The sequence below is a fragment of the Phocoena phocoena genome, chromosome 20 (genome assembly GCF_963924675.1).
Source record: "Phocoena phocoena chromosome 20, mPhoPho1.1, whole genome shotgun sequence".
In the NCBI taxonomy this organism is placed as follows: domain Eukaryota; kingdom Metazoa; phylum Chordata; class Mammalia; order Artiodactyla; family Phocoenidae; genus Phocoena; species Phocoena phocoena.
Window position 1 is genome coordinate 46,878,511 of NC_089238.1, and position 16,510 is coordinate 46,895,020.

The 16,510-nt window shown below is 44.2% G+C and overlaps 1 protein-coding gene across 1 annotated transcript in view; it reads right to left on the reverse strand.

Moving 5' to 3' along the window:
- Positions 1-2,144: 2,144 nt before the first annotated feature.
- WDR59 (WD repeat domain 59) overlaps positions 2,145-16,510 on the reverse strand; it is an 83,670-nt gene continuing 69,304 nt past the window's right edge. The window contains exons 22-26 of the mRNA XM_065898621.1: positions 15,611-15,761; positions 15,444-15,516; positions 13,775-13,901; positions 13,473-13,615; positions 2,145-2,905 (exon numbers count right to left, since the gene is read on the reverse strand). Coding sequence (XP_065754693.1) covers positions 2,670-2,905; positions 13,473-13,615; positions 13,775-13,901; positions 15,444-15,516; positions 15,611-15,761 — 730 coding nt within the window. The 3' untranslated portion in view covers positions 2,145-2,669. The remainder of the gene's footprint in view (positions 2,906-13,472; positions 13,616-13,774; positions 13,902-15,443; positions 15,517-15,610; positions 15,762-16,510) is intronic.

Sequence of the window (16,510 nt, forward strand, 5' to 3'; positions counted from 1 at the left end):
AAACTGCAGCTTGCCCTCCGTCTCCTGTTGCTGGCGATCCTTCAGCTCTACCGTCTCGCACCTCCTCTCCCTCCTGCAGTCAGTAACTCTTCTTGCCTGTTTCCTCGATGCCAGCCCCTGTATGCCAGCTGTTGTACTGGACTACTGTACTTTTCAAGGTACTGTACTGTAAGATTAGAAATGTTGTCTTTATTTTTTGTGTTTGTTTTTTATTATTATTTGTGCGAAAAGTATTATAAACCTGTTACAGTACGGTACTATATAGCCAATTGTGTTAGTTGGGTACCTAGGCTAACTTTGTCGGACTTACAAATTGGACTTACGAACGCGCTCTCGGAATGGAACTTGTTCGTACATACGGGACTTACTGTAAAAACTTCTCGACTTATCCCGTGGTGCCATTACAGCAGTGTCAATATAAACAAGTGAACAAGAGTGAACAAATTCCGATGTCTTTGGCCGCCTCCTTTATCCACCTCCCATGTACCTACTACACCTAGTTATTCAGCCCACTCTGCAAAGACGCTGGCATCTTACCTCGGATCATAGCCCAAGGCTAAACCTCTGCTCTCACTGCACAGGACCCAGGCCTTTCTTATGTCATGGTGTTTTGTGCCCAGTAACACAGGGATGATGTTCATATAAGCATCATCCAAAACAGTGCTTTGAAAACGTTTTGACCACAACTCTCAGGAAGCAAGGAATTTACACTGTGATCTGTTATACGCATATGCAGGTGTGTGCGTATACACTGGTAAACAAGTTACAGAAAACAATGTTTACCCTATGTCTGGTAAGTTCTGATATGTCTCTTCTAATCTGTTTCATTTTTTAAAATTCTGGTTTTTATCCACTACATTGATTTCACAATCTATTAATGGGTCCTGACCTGTAGTTTAAAACACAGCGATGCAGACTTCCCCGGTGGCGCAGCGGTTAAGAATCTGCCTGCCAATGCAGGGGATGCAGGTCCGAGCCCTGGTCCGGGAAGATCCCACATGCTTCAGAGCAACTAATCCCGTGCACCACAACTACTGAGCCTGTGCTCTAGAGCCCGTGAATCACAACTACTGAGCCCACATGCCACAACTACTGAAGCCCACACACCTAGAGCCTGTGCTCCACAAGAGAAGCCACCACAATGAGAAGCCCGCGCACCACAACGAAGAGTAGCCCTCGCTCGCCACAACTAGAGAAAGCCCTTGCGCAGCAACAGAGACCCAGTGCAGCCAAAAAATAAATAAATGAATGAAAATTCAAGAACAAAACAAAAACAAAAAAACCCACAGTGATGTACAACACTTTCACATTCTGAGACGTGGAGTTATATTTCTTAAGCTAATCAATTTGGAATTGTAAAATTCTAAGAAATAAATATAGGGACTTCCCTGGTGGTCCAACGGTAAAGAATCTGCCTTCTAATGCAGGGGACGTGGGTTCAATCCCTGGTCAGGTAGCTGAGATCCCACATGCTGCGGGGCAACTAAGCCCGCGCACCACAACTACTGAGGATGTGTGCCTCAACTAGAGAGCCCACATGCCACAACTACAGAGCCCACATGCTCTGGAGCCCGCGCGCCACACCTAGAGACAGAAAGCCCGCATGCCACAACTAGAGAGAAACCCACGCTGCAACAAAAGACCCCTTCGTGCCGCAACTAAGACCCAATGCAGCCAAAAAAATAAAAATTAAAAATAAATAAATATAAATTTCAGTAGCAATATTGAAAAGATGTCTCTTTCCTGGCACATACAAAATGGGAAGCATTGAGAATCATTCTGGAGAATTGGTGGATGCAGATAAACATGGGTCAAAGCGTATGAAGGAGCCCAAGGGAAGAGTGAAGGCACTTACGGGAACCCAGCCAACCTACACAGTGGCAACGGGAGACTCTCACAGCAATGCTGCCATGTAATTTCATTTTCCTTTGTTAAAAGAAATGATTAAAAAAAAAACTCTTGGGGTTGGGAAGAAACTTAAATGTCAAATTCTATTTTCTCCTGCTGGATGACAAAAGCAAATCAGCATTTCCTTTGGAAATGTGAGCGCTGACTTTGGTCCTACGCCAAAGAGTTAATTTCAATTAGAAGCAGAATAAAAGAAGATTCACTAAAATATCATTCAACCTCATCTCTTTGTTTTTCAAACGATGACTAGAATTTTATTAGCCAAGGGAGAATAGCTGGAAGAGAAATAACAAACAGAAAAATACATCTTAAGGATCCTTAAGTACATTACATATTTATAACTTAAGTATATTTTAAAAGGCCACAGTCCATCAGGTCATAAATGCATAAACTTATGTCACAGGCCCATTTGTCCACTGTCCTTTGGCTCAGGAGACTGTCCTTTGCAACCAACCTTAATCTCTCTGATGGCATCAGAAAGGATGCTGTCGTCTTAAAGGTAAACACGGCTCTGGAGGCAGGTGCTTTTCTCCAAGAAAACTTCCATCTGCCTGTGTCCTCCTCCACCAACATCCATGCCACCAACAGCCAACAAAAGAAAAGCAAAGGCTCATGAACAGCTGGCACCGTGTCAGTCTCTGAGGAGAACACATCCCTGTCTAGTTAGGGGTGGGTTCTGGAGCCTCTCTCCTGGCAGAGAGCTTGTCAACCGGCATTGACGGGTTCTCTGGGATTTCCCACAACTCCCACGGGCTGTCAGTTCAGAAAGTGCTTTCAAGCAGGCAGTGGCACCCACACCCGGTAGGACACACCTCCTGGGTCCGAAACCACTCCATCATGTGGCTGGTGTGTCCCCCATGCCCGCAGGTCAGGCAGAAGTTGGACGACCCTCGCACGGCCACGTGGCAGATGGCGCACTGGAACGTGAAGCCTTTGCAGACGGCGCACTGCGTGCCCCTGACCTCACTCCGGCAGTGGCTGCAGTACACACCGAACTCTGGAGAAGGGCGGAGATGGCCGAAAAAGAGACACGGTGAGTTCAGCTCTGCAAAGGGGAACCAGGCATTGTAATAACGAGGTACTCATTTGGGGGATTCTGTAGGATCCTATTAGACCCCTGCTGTTCAATTTTCTGTTTTTTAATGGCAGAACCCCTTCTTCTACAACCTCACTAAGGAGCTGCTGTCATCACCACAGTGGAAGGGTGCGGGCAGAGGGTGCAGCAGGCGCCTTGCTCCCCGAGGCCCTGGGTGGAAACCCCAGTGTCTGCAGTGGTCGAGGCTCCATCTCATTCCTCTTCCACCCCAACAGCTACAGATGCAGAGAAGGCAGTTAACAAACATTTGTCTGAAAGCACTGAAGGATCAGTCGACACTCAGGCAAGAGCTGATTGGTCTTACAATCTCTTCCCTACCTGCCTGCCAACGACCCAGCAGCCTAAGATGGACAGAGTCAGGCCACCACAGGGCTGCCCCAGCATGGGGGAGAGCGGTTAGGACCGCCCTGCTCCGCTGGTCCCCGCCTGCCGCGAAGTCCCTGTCCGCTTCAGCCATAGCCCTGGGGCCAGGCGGCCCACGTTAACCGCCCAGCTCCCTTGCTCAGCCCCTGCTACCTGGAGATCCTTCCTCCTCCCAGACCGCCTTCCGCTGTGCTGCATCGAGTGCAGACCTTCCCACGTGCTCTACAGGCTCTTTTGGGAACGGTCCCCTCACCACCTGGCCCTAACCAAACCCCGCTGTGTCTCGGCCTCCTCCGAAGGGAAGGCCGGCTCTGTCTTACATCCTAAAGATGGAAGGGTGGGAGGGGAGGGTGGCGCATGGCTGCCTCCAGACCGTACTCTCCTCTCGAGGCTACTGCTCCCTGGCTTCACCAGCCTTTCCCCTTTCCCTCTACTGTCATGTACTGACATTCTGGACACCCCCCGCCCCATGCTCTGAAGACTTCTGCTCTTGGTTCTCAATCTTCCCTCCACCCCAATCCTTGGCATCTTCAAAATCCACGCCACTAACCCTCTGCACACCTGGCCTCCCAGGTCACCGTCCTCTCACCTCTAATCCACCACCGTCTCTCATTCTATCCAAAGTCCACTTGCACTTCCACGCGATCAGCCCCTCTCTGGCTGTAGTTTCCCCTCTGACCAGCCTGAATTACACGGTTCCACTTCATAGTCACTTTTTTTTTTTTTTTTTTTTGCGGTACGCAGGGCTCTCACTGTTGTGGCCTCTCCCGTTGCGGAGCACAGGCTCCGGACGCGCAGGCTCAGTGGCCATGGCTCACGGGCCTAGCCGCTCCGCGGCATGTGGGATCTTCCCAGACCGGGGCGCGAACCCATGTCCCCTGCATCGGCAGGCGGACTCTCAACCACTGCACCACAGGGAAGCCCCATAGTCACTTTTTTGCAAATATCCTGAACTCCTTGGCCCCTCTCTCCCTCATGGTACCACCTGGCAAAACCTTCACCTGGATGAGCCCCATCCCTGGCCTCCTCCGCGTCAGCCCAGGAGCGTTCCCATGGGAAGGCGCACCGTCAGGATGCTCGTCTCACTGACCGCACCTCCAGGTAGACTCCTGGCTTGTGTGCAGTGGTCAGGCTCTTCCTCCCCGACTCCCAGGTGCCCACCTCACACCTCTGCCATATTCTTAAACCCCTCCCACATGCCTCTCTCTCTCTCACCCGATGGCCTCTTCCCTCCCTTCCCTAAGAAAACAGAAGCCTTCCAATGGGGGATACTTCATCTCAACACCCCCAATTCGTCACATCTCCCTCTTCTTTCACCTCCTACTGTAGAGGAAGGGTCCTGGTTTCTTTCTTCTATCAAAGCCAGCTCCTCTGCTTCACCACAACACGTAGTCATAAAAACAGACAAATAGAGACTCTAAATACATGGAAACTAAAGAAAAAATTTTATGGTAGTTCCTAGTTAAAGTAAATCCTGAGATAAACTGGTTTGAAAATTTGGGTTAAAAATAGCTATGTCTTGGGACTTCCCTGGTGGCACAGTGGTTAAGACTCCACCTGCCCATGCAGAGGTCATGGATTCGAGCCCTGGTCCAGGAAGATCCCACATGCCATGGAGCAACTAAGCCCGTGCACCACGACTACTGAAGCCCGCGTGCTGCAACTACTGAGCCCACGTGCTGCAACTACTGAAGCCTGTGTACCTAGAGCCTGTGCTCTGCAACAAGAGAAGCCACCACAATGAGAAGCCCACGCACCGCAATGAAGAGTAGACCCCGCTCACTGCAACTAGAGAAAGCCCACACACAGCAAGGAAGACCCAACGCAGCCCCCCCGCCCCCCCCCCCAGAAAAAAGCTGTCTTCTTTCTCTAAGCATAACTTTTTAAAAAAAAATTTCTTGGAGTATAGTTGATTTACAATGTTGTGTTAGTTTCAAGAATACAGCAAAGTGATTCAGTTATACATATATATATATATATATTCATTCATTTTCAGATTCTTTTCTCATATAGGTTATCACAGAATATTGAGTAGAGTTCCCTGTGCTCTACAGTAGGTCCTAGTTGGTTATCTATCATATACAGTAATGTGTGTCTGTTAATCCCAAGTTCTTGATTTATCCTTCCCCCGTCACGTTTCCCCTTTGGTAACCATAAGTTTGTTTTCAGTATCTGTAAGTCTGTTTCTGTTTTGTAAATAAGTTCGTTTGTATCATTTAAGAAAAATTAGATTCCACATATGAGTGATATCATATGATATTTCTCTTTCTCTTTCTGGCTTACTTCACTTAGTATGATAATCTCTATGTTCATCCATGATGCTGCAAATAGCATTATTTTGTTATTTTATGGCTGAATAATATTCCATTGTATATACGTATCACATCTTCTTTATCCATTCATCTGTCAGTGGACACTTAAGTTGCTTCCATGTCTTGGCTATTGTGAATAGTGCTGCTATGAACATAGAGATGAATGTGTCTTTTCAAAGTATGTTTTTCTCTGGATATATGTCCTAGTAGGATTGCTGGATCATATAGTTGTTCGATTTTTAGTTTGCTAAGGAACCTCTATAGTGGTTACACCAATTTACATTCCCACCAACAGTGTAGGAGGGTTCCCTTTTCTCCACACCCTCTCCAGCATTTATTGTTTGTAGACTTTTTGATGATGGCCATTCTGACTGGTGTGAGGTGATACCTCATTGTAGTTTTAATATACATTTCTTTGATAATTAGTGATGTTGAGCACCTTTTCATGTGCTTTTTGGCCATCTGTATGTTTTCTTTGGAGAAATGTCTATTTAGGTCTTCTGCCCATTCTTTGATTGGGTTGTTTGGGGGTTTTTTTTGATACAGAGCTGCATAAGCTGTTTGCATATTTTGGAGATTAATTCCTTATTGGTTGCTTCATTTGCAAACATCTTCTCCCGTTCTGTGGGTTGTCTTTTTGTTTTGTTTGTGGTTTCCTTTGCTCTGCAGAAGCTTTTAAGCTTAATTAGGTCCCATTTATTTATTTTTGTTTTTATTTTTATTACTCTAGGAGACAGATCAAAAAAGATATTGCTGCGATTTATGTCAGAGTGTTCTGCCTATGTTTTCCTCTAAGAGTTTTATAGTGTCTGGCCTTACATTTAGGTCTTTGATCCATTATGAGTTTATTTTTGAGTATGATGTTAGAGAGTGTTCTAATTTCATTCTTTTACATGTAGTTGTCCAGTTTTCCCAGCACCAGTTATTGAAGAGACTGTCTTTTCTCCATTGTATATTCTTGCCTCCTCTGTCATAGATTAATTGACCATAGGTGCATGGGTTTATCTCTGGGCTTTCTATCCTGTTCCATTGATCTATAGTTCTGTTTTTGCACTAGTACCACACTGTTTTGATTACTGTAGCTTTGTAGTACAGTCTGAAGTTAGGGAGCCTGATTCCTCCAGCTCCATTTTTCTTTCTCAGGATTGCTTTGGCTATGTGGGGTCTTTTGTGTTTCCATACAAATTAAAGAATTTTTTGTTCTAGTTCTGTAAAGCATAACTGTATATATTATGTAAGACTTTGCTTTGTGTTCTCATTAAAAACTGATTAGTTAATATTTCTTAAGTTTCCTTTACTGGTTTTATTGGTTTGAAAAGATTCAACATTTAAAATTATGAAAATGTAAAAACCGTGTGTTCACGTAAACTGAATGATAATAACACATCTTTTTAAAAGGGTTGTTCTTTGGCACCTGAGATAACTGTATAGGTAAACTATTCTCCACTTCTATCTGGGTAAAATGATTAAAATGTCATCTTGCTGAAAAATTCAATACATCATTAGTAATCATGTTTCTTTTTAGTGTGTCACTTAAACATAATTTCTAACATCCTTATTAACTTTAAGACCTTGAACTTATATTTCATTTAACTAACAAATAATCTTTAGGGGTGTAGACAATTTCTAAATGGATTTAAATTCCCAAAGAGAAAAAATACAAAAACACTAAGTCACTGAGCATAATCTTAATATTCTCTCTTGCCACTCATTGTTGCACATAATGGCATGACCACCAGTTAACAGTTGGAAAGAGTATGCATCCACTTTGGGTGATGCTGGTAAACATGCTAACTTTTGTCACTTTAGGAGGTACAAAGGGATGTGGAATGTGTTCAAAATCGCTTAGAAATGTACAACCTCCCAAGACTGAACCAGGAAGAAAAAGAAAATATGAACAGACCAATTACCAGTAATGAAATTTAATCCGTAATGTAAAAACTCCCAACAAACAAGAGTCCAGGACCAGAAGGCTTTATGGGTGAATTCTACCAAACATTTAGAGAAGGGTTAACACCTATCCTTCTCAAACTATTCCAAAAAATCACAGAGGAAGGAACATTCATAATTTACAAGGTCAGCATCACCCTGATACCAGAACCAGACAAAGATACCAAACAAAAAAAGAAAATTACAGGCCAATATCACTGATGAACACAGATGCAAAAATTCTCAACAAAATTTTAACAAACTGAATCCAACAATACACTAAAAGGATCATACACCTTGATCAAGTGGATTCAACCCACGGATGCAAGGATTTTTCAGCAAATCAATCAGTGTGATACACCACATTAACAAATTGAAGAATAAAAACCATATGATCGTCTCAATAGATGCAGAAAAAGCTTTTGACAAAATTAAGCATCCATTTATGATAAAAACTCTCCATAAAGTGGGCATAGAGGGAACATACCTCAACATAATGAAGGTCTTATATGACAAACCCACAGCTAACATCATACTCAACAACGAAAAGATGAAAGCATTTCCTCTAAGATCAGGAACAAGACAAGGATGACCACTCCTGCCACTTTTATTCAACATAATACTGGAAGCCCTAGCCACAGCGAACAGACAAGAAAAATAAATAAATAAAAGAAATCCAAATTGGAAAGGAAGAAGCAAAAATGTCACTGTTTGCAGATGACATGATACCATACACAGAAAATCCTAAAGACACCACCAGAAAACTACTAGAGCTCATCAACGAATTCAGTAAAGTTGCAGGATACAAAATTAATATACAGAAATCTGTTGCATTTCTATACACTAACAATGAACTATCAGGAAGATAAATTAAGGAAACAATCCCATTTACCATCACATCAAAAAGAATAAAATACCTAGGAATAAACCTACCTAAGGAGGTAGAAGACCTTTACTCGGAAAACTATAAGACACTGATGAAAACCACAAAGCTGGCAAGTGTCTTTCCCTGGAACACTGATTAACTTGGGGGATCTCAGGGAAGGAGGCACAGAATCACAGGTACAGGCTTTGCAGGTGAAACCTGGTAGAGGCGAAATGGATCATTCTTGGTTCCTAACAGACAAACTAATAAGGACAATAAAAATACTGCTGGTACATGGAATGATCAAATTATGATTCCCAAGGCTTTACGGAACCTCCAGGTGGAAGCTAACTCCAAAGGTTTAGTGTCATACAATTCTAGTTTGTTAATCACACAGAAGAGTTATGTGTGTTAATTAACACCACATTACACAAATGTAAGTAAACCCAGCCAAGTAAATAAGACATTAAATTAATAAACCAAAACAGAAAGTTGCTGAATAAAATTCAGGTGGGCAGATAGGAACTGGGGGTGGGCTGCACCTTCTCTACCACCATTCTGACCTAGCGCCTCATACCTCAATAGAAAAAACAAAGACAAAAACCACCTTGCATATGGAGGGTTTTTTTTTCTTTCTTTTCTTTTTTTTAAAGAATACTCTGTCTAGCATTATCCCCTCAAAATAAATGAAGCCTGGAGTCCTTTCTATAAATATCTAATCCCCTAAATGAAAACAACTGCATCCCTCAAATCTTGCTGCTGATACGGAGTGACCCTTGCAGATGTGGTAAGTGTGAGAGGAAACTGCTGGTTTTCCACCAGGAGGAGACCAACTTGGCAACCTTGTCATATTCGATACCTGCTATTTCCTGTATTTGGGTAGTCTGACTCTTCCAAAGGAAAAACTTTAAGGATGAAATACTTAATGTTTTTGTCTGTGACTCTTCCACAATCCACACTCCCCCCTTCTTTCTGAAATTTTGTAGCACTGTTTGTAATGGTATTAGGACAGACTATTCATTCTCAAACATCATTTAAGTCTTCATGAGCTTCAGTTTCATCTCTCTGATTGGATTATAGACTTCTTGAATGACCCCCTCCCCAAACCACACCTTACAGTTCTTTGTCCAGCCCACAGAACCCAGCACGACCTTTATAATAGGAGATGTCAATACGTCTAACTGATTGATGGACACATCAGTTACATATCTCTGTGATTCATTTATTTCCCTGGAAACTAATTTTAAAAGACAAATTGCTCCAGGCCATCATTAATCTCTCCCTGATATACTTTCATGCATGTAGATGCTCTGAAAAATATGTACCCAAATAGCATTTTCTGTCTGCATTTCTTTACGTACGCGCACCACGATAATCCATATTTGGGGCTTCCCTGGTGGCGCAGTGGTTAAGAATCCTCCTGCCAATGCAGGGGACACGGGTTTGAGCCATGGCCTGGGAAGATCCCACATGCCGCGGAGCAACTAAGCCCGTGTGCCACAACTACAGAGCTTGCACTCTAGAGCCCGCGAGCCACAACTACTGAGCCCACGTGCCATAACTGCTGAAGCCTGCACACCTAAAGCCCGTGCTCTGCAACAAGAGAAGACACGACAATGAGAAGCCTGCGCACCGCAACGAAGAGTAGCCCCTGCTCACCAAAACTAGAGAAAGCCCGTGCACAGCAACAAAGACCCAACACAACCAAAAATTAAAAAAAAAAAATTAAAAAAAAAGATAATCCATATTAAAATAATCCTTGTTATTCAATGTATGTATTAGTATGTATGTATTTATATATTAGTTTGGTGTTTTTTTTAATTGAAACTATACTCGCACGGGTCAAATTATTCTATGTATCGTGTTATGAAAAGCAGCATTCCCTTCCACTCCCACATCCATCACCCTCTAGAGGAAATTCTTAACTATTTCTTCTGCTCCTACCTCCCTATCTCTACACAACATGTTCATAAAGCTATTTCTTAATTGTCATATTTAAGCACTGTCTCTTGACCTTCCCTGGTGGAAGCTCTTTCATTCCCCAATCTCCCCAACCAGACTCATGTACCACCTGTTCCTCATCTTCCTCATGTGGTTCTATTATCAGTTGGTTGGATCAGTACTGTTTTCACATTATTTCTCTAGGTAAATATTATTCAAGCCAAGTCACGTACCATGATGACTTCCTTTCTTTCTTGCACATTTTGTTCCTCCTAGAGTTAGTCTTGTTTTTCCTGTTTGCTTAGTTACATACTTATTGATAATTCATCTCCAAACATCTGAATCTTCTGTAAATACACTGAATACTGAAATACACTATATATACTGAAATACACAGATTTTGTTTTCTCTTCTTGGAGACAATGCTCTGAAGCTCCAACCTGGACTGGTCTGTCTTCAGGTCTGTCATGTACATCTCCCTTCACCATCATCCCAACACCCTGGCTTCCTGGCTTGAATCTATTTCTCCTCCTTGGATAGGCTGAAGGCCTACTTTTACACTTGATGGATAACCTGGGTACAGAATTCTAGGTTAGAATTCTAAGAGACTCTAAGAGGATCACTTTCTTGAGGACAGGGAAGGCACTGCTGCACTGCTGTCAGTATCTAGTTCATTGCTCCCGAAAAGTGTGATGCTATCCATATTCCTATCCTTTGTATGTGACCTGTTTTCTCTCTCTGGAAGCTTCTAGGATCTTCTCTATATTCCTGGGTCTTTCCTCATTCATATGCTAGCTATGTGGCGGCCCCTTTATTGGGAAATGTGTCCACCTTCTTTGGAGAATGAACTTCCGTTTTCTGCTGGGGGAGAGGAAGGGTGATAACTGCTCTGCAAACTAGGAGTGGGGATCTGGGGACCCTAGAAAGGCCATGACACAATACTCCTGTTTTTGACCTCATCTTCATGCCACTTGCAGAGGTACGTGGTACCACTAATTCCTGAGCCACCTGGGGGTTCTGCCATGTGCGTTGCTGTTTTTCTGCCGGCCAGTTCAGGGTTCAGCTTTCTCCCCGTGAGATCAGGTATCACTAACCTATCTGCCCCACCAGGTCCCAAGTTTTACTGCCAACATTACTTCTCCTTGCATGGTTGTGTCTTTACAGAAAAGCTCTATGTAGGCACTTCGGCAGGATCTGGGAGAGAAAGGAAATCAGTGTGTGTTCAGTCCACTCTTGTATCTGTCTTTCATGTTACTCTTTTTTTTTTTTTTTTTTTAACCGGTACGCGGGCCTCTTACTGTTGTGGCCTCTCCCGTTGCGGAGCACAGGCTCCAGACGTGCAGGCTCAGCAGCCATGGCTCACAGGCCCAGCCGCTCCGCAGCATGTGGGATCCTCCCAGACCCGGGGCACGAACCCGTGTCCCCTGCATTGGCAGGCGGACTCTCAACCACTGCGCCACCAGGGAAGCCCCATGTCACTCTTTAGAAAACATCTCTTCTCTTAGCTTCTTTCATAGTACAGTCTTGCTTTTCCTCAAAACTCACTGATATCTCATTCTAAGTCTCTGTTTCTGGTTCTTCCTCCAAGACTCAATCCCCAAGTCCTGGATTCTCTCAAGGCCCAGAGTAAGTGGGTTTTCTTATTTGCTCCTCCCATCCTCTTCCACCCCACCCCCCAGCTCCCAGGTAAACGCACTCAACTCTCACAGCTTGAACACCACCGACATGGGGAAGATTCCCACATTCCTAGTTTTAGCCCTGAACTGTCCTTTCAGCTCCAGACTCATATCCAACTGCCTGCATGACTTCTATAGTCTGAACCTCACCAACATTTCCAACTGTCCCAAACTGAGTTTTCAATTTTCTTCCAATCTTTTCTATCGTAGAATATGGCACCACCATCTACCCAGTTGCTTGAGCTGGAAACTTGGGAATCATCTAAGCTTTGCCTCTTCTCCTCAAGCCCATAACCAACTTGTCAGTAAGTCATATTGAGTCTACCTCTAAAATACATTTTTACTCCACTCATCTCTCTCCACCTTCACTGATGTCACCCCAAGACTAGGTCGTTCATCTCTCTCTGACTACTCTAAGAATCTTCAAATGGCCTTCCTACCTCTGCTTCTACCCTCCTCCAACCCTTTTTTCCTATAACAGCCAAAGGGATCCTCTTCCAATGGAAACCAGAGCACATCACTTACTTTTTTTTTTTTTTTTTTTTGGCCTCACCACACGGCTTGCGGGATCTTAGTTCCCTGACCAGGGATCGAACCTGGGCCCATGGCAGTGAAAGCACAGAGTCCTAAGCACTGGACCACCAGGGAAGTCATATAACTTACCTATTGACGTCCTTTGAAGTTCACCATTGGACTTAGAATATAATCCAAATTCTTTACCATGACTCTCAAGTCTGACTATCCTACAGTCTAATTTTACATCACTCTTCTCACTCATTATGCTCTAGCCACACTGGTCTTCCTCCACTTGTTTAGAAGAACAAGTTATTTCCCCCACGGACCTGCTCCCTCTGCATGGGATGCCCTTCGTGCTGCTCTCTCACTGCATGTGTGGCTCCACCCCATCCTGCAAACCTCAGCTCCTCAGATAGCCTTCCCGATACAGCTCGACACGTCTTCTAAGATTCTCCCCCGCTGCTTCCCTGCCCCAACACCCCTTTTTTTTGCTCATAATACTGATCACAATTTGTAATTATATTTTTCTCTCCCACTGGTCTGTGAGTTCCACCACGGGAAGGAGTGAGTGTGCTAGCACTGTGACTGAGAGGAATTTGATAAACATTAGTTGAATCACTGAATAAATCTCCCTACTTCCAATCAATATCTGAGGATTGTATGGAAAACTTCTTCCGTCACAATAAAAATGTAACCACCTCATGAAATGCCAGGGTTTTCAGAAGCTTGAAACAGATTCAAAATGCTTCAGAAATTTCTGCTTATAAATGAGAAGCTGGAACTTCATTCCAAGTATTATGTTATGGGCACATTAAATTATAGGACTTTTCAGAGAGTGACGGGAACAGAAAGAAATTCTTACTCACCGATTCCTTTGTGAGGATCAGGAGGGCAGGAAACAAACTTCAGCACTTCAGCTCGTTTCTCCCTCAGACCCCAGCGGTAGAGGATTTCTCCGTAGCATTTCTTAAAGTCATCAAATTGCTGGGTATTGGCGGGGTCCAGAAGCCTGGATCAAATTCAAAATTCCGGTCAATTCCTTTAAGAGAAACAAGCTCAAGGCCAAACAGCACTTAGTATAACAAATGACACATAATGTGCTAAGAGTCCTGATTTTGGAGAATCTAAGCGTCATGAAATTGCAGCTCCCACCCGCGAAGGTCGTTACCTTTTATTTTTATCGTGCTGGTCACGCTCTCGCTCACGAGGATCACTGTAGGTCAGACTCCCAAATCGGATTTCTTCCGGTGAGGACTCTCCCCAGGGTGAAGATATGTGCTCTGTCTCTCTTCCCACTGAAAAAAATCAAATGGGAAGAGAAGATGAAAATCAGAGAAGGCATGGGAAATACCTGAAAACTCTCATAATGCACTTGTGTCCAATTTACTCCCTGGAAGAAAGATAAGCTAAGTTGAAGATCCTGAGAAATGGAACTAAACAGAACACTTTCTTAGCCTTACCTTTTTGTCTAGGTGTTTACTATTAAGGTAACTTGATAATTAAGTACACACATAATGATTAAGCAAATTATGGTAGAGATGATGTAGACTGTTAGGCAGGCATTACTTAAAAAACTCTTTAAATGACATGAGAAAATGCTCATGACAAAATCAAAAATGGAACACAAAACCCACAAATATAGAATGACCCCCCACACACACACAAAGATTGGAGGAAAATGTTCTGGAATGTTAACAGATGTTATTTCTAGGTGGGGGAATCAATGATTACTATTTTCTCCACTAATGCTTTTTGTTTTGTTTTTCTTCACTGGGCAAATAGTACTTTTGTAATCAACAAAACTAAGATCATTTTTAAAAAGAAATTTAAAATATCCAGAAAACACAAATACACTTCCTCGTTAAACAGACTTTTACGGCCACCTGGAACCAGGCTCAGCTTTATTTCTCTACCTTGAAGGAGGTACGTGGGGAGAGGGAGGTAACAGGAAGTGGCAGATGATCGGGAAAGGGGCTTGTGCAGGAGAAAGGATAAGGGTTAGCGTTTGCGGGGGGACACTGGGAAGTCCCACTGTCAGTTTCTTAAGGTTACAAGATGGAAAGCAACCCAGCAAGGCAGAGAGACCAGAAACCAGCCTGTTCAAACATGAAAAGCCCAGACCTTGCTGACTACAGTATCCCCATCATACTCAATTTAAAGGGCAATGAGTGGGGGGGCTTCCCTGGTGGTGCAGTGGTTAAGAATCCACCTGCCAATGCAGGGGACACGGGTCCGAGTCCAGGTCTGGGAAGATTCCACATGCCACCGAGCAACTAAGCCCGTGCGCCACAACTACTGAGCCTGCGCTCTAGAGCCCATGAGCCACAACTACTGAAGCCCGTGCACCTAGAGCCCATGCTCTGCAACAAGAGAAGCCACCGCAATGAGAAGCCTGCGCACCGCAACAGAGTAGCTCCCGCTTGCTGCAACTAGAGAAAGCCTGCGTGCAGCAACGAAAACCTAACGCAGCCATAAATAAATACATTAATTAATTTTTTAAAAAAAGGGCAAAGAGGGGGAATTCCCTGGCGGTCCAGTGGTTAAGACTCCAAGCTTCCACTGCAGCGGGCCCAGGTTCAATCCCTGGTCGGGGAACTAAGATGAACTAAGATCCCGCAAGCTTTGCGGCGCACTCTGTGTGTGTGGGGGGGGGGGGGCAATGAGAAACAAGGAAAAATATGGAGAGTATTCATCAAGTAAATATTAAATCGCACACCACATTTAGAGTATAAAAACCCAGCGTGGAAACTAACAAACCACTGTAAAGCAATTATACTCCAATAAAGATGTTTAAAAAAAAACCAAAAAAACCCAGCGTGGGCTAAGGCCATACCAACCTATGTTCCAGCCACCAGTGTTGAATCCTGGGTCGGACATACTCGAGCAGGAACCAGAGGATGTAAAGCTGGGCTGCAGAGCAAACAGGAGCAGTGTGAGAGTGCCGTTCCCCGTGATGGCGACCTCTGGGAAAAGTCAAACTCACACCAGGAAACCCCCAACTTACGTATCGACTGTGGGACACCACAAGGTTAGATGAGCGGCTGGGAAAAGGCCCGAAGGGGTTTGGTATCCCCTGCGGCCGAGACTGGGCTTCAAACACACTGCAGAGCATAGCCAACGTCTGCACGTCCCGGAGCCGGCAGTAATGAGCCAGCCTGGAGAGAAAGGGGGCAGGGGGAAGGATGACTGTCACGACAGCGGCGGGTTGTCGCCATCGGGGTAGGATGTCAGAATTTTTTTTTAAATTTATATTATTGAAGTATAGTTGATTTACAGTGTTGTGTCAATTTCTACTGTACAGCCAAGTTCTTCAGTTATACATATATATACATTCTTTTTCATACTCTTTTCCATTATCATTTATATAGAATGGATAAACCACAAGGTCCTACTGTATAGCACAGGGAACTATATCCTGTGATAAACCATAAAGGAAGGGAGAATTCTTGATTCTGCCTCAAAAGCCCCCATCAGGAACGAGGGCTTTCTGCATATCCGGGGGCACGATCGACTTTGAGTTTGGCTAAATTTGTTTTGGAATAACATGTATCTGAGTATTACACATGACCTAGATATAACCAATCTGAAAGCTCCTAGCTGGCATCCAGGCCTGGGCTCAGACTTGAATGGAGCTTCTTCAAGAATTAAGGAGACTCAACTCACATCTGAGTGAGGCCATACATGCTCTCTCGGCCTCCCCAACTCCAAGGAGGCATCACACTGCTTCCTGGGGGGGGGGGGGGTTCTATGTCCTCCATTCATATGACCTAAGGCTACATGGAGGTGCTCAGAGAGCACGGTGCCACCACAGTATGGGGAGCAGGTCACAGACTCGGGAGGTGGCATTATGAGTCTGAGCTATTAAGTAAGAACAACAGGGGATAGTTTTACCTTTTAGGTCCTC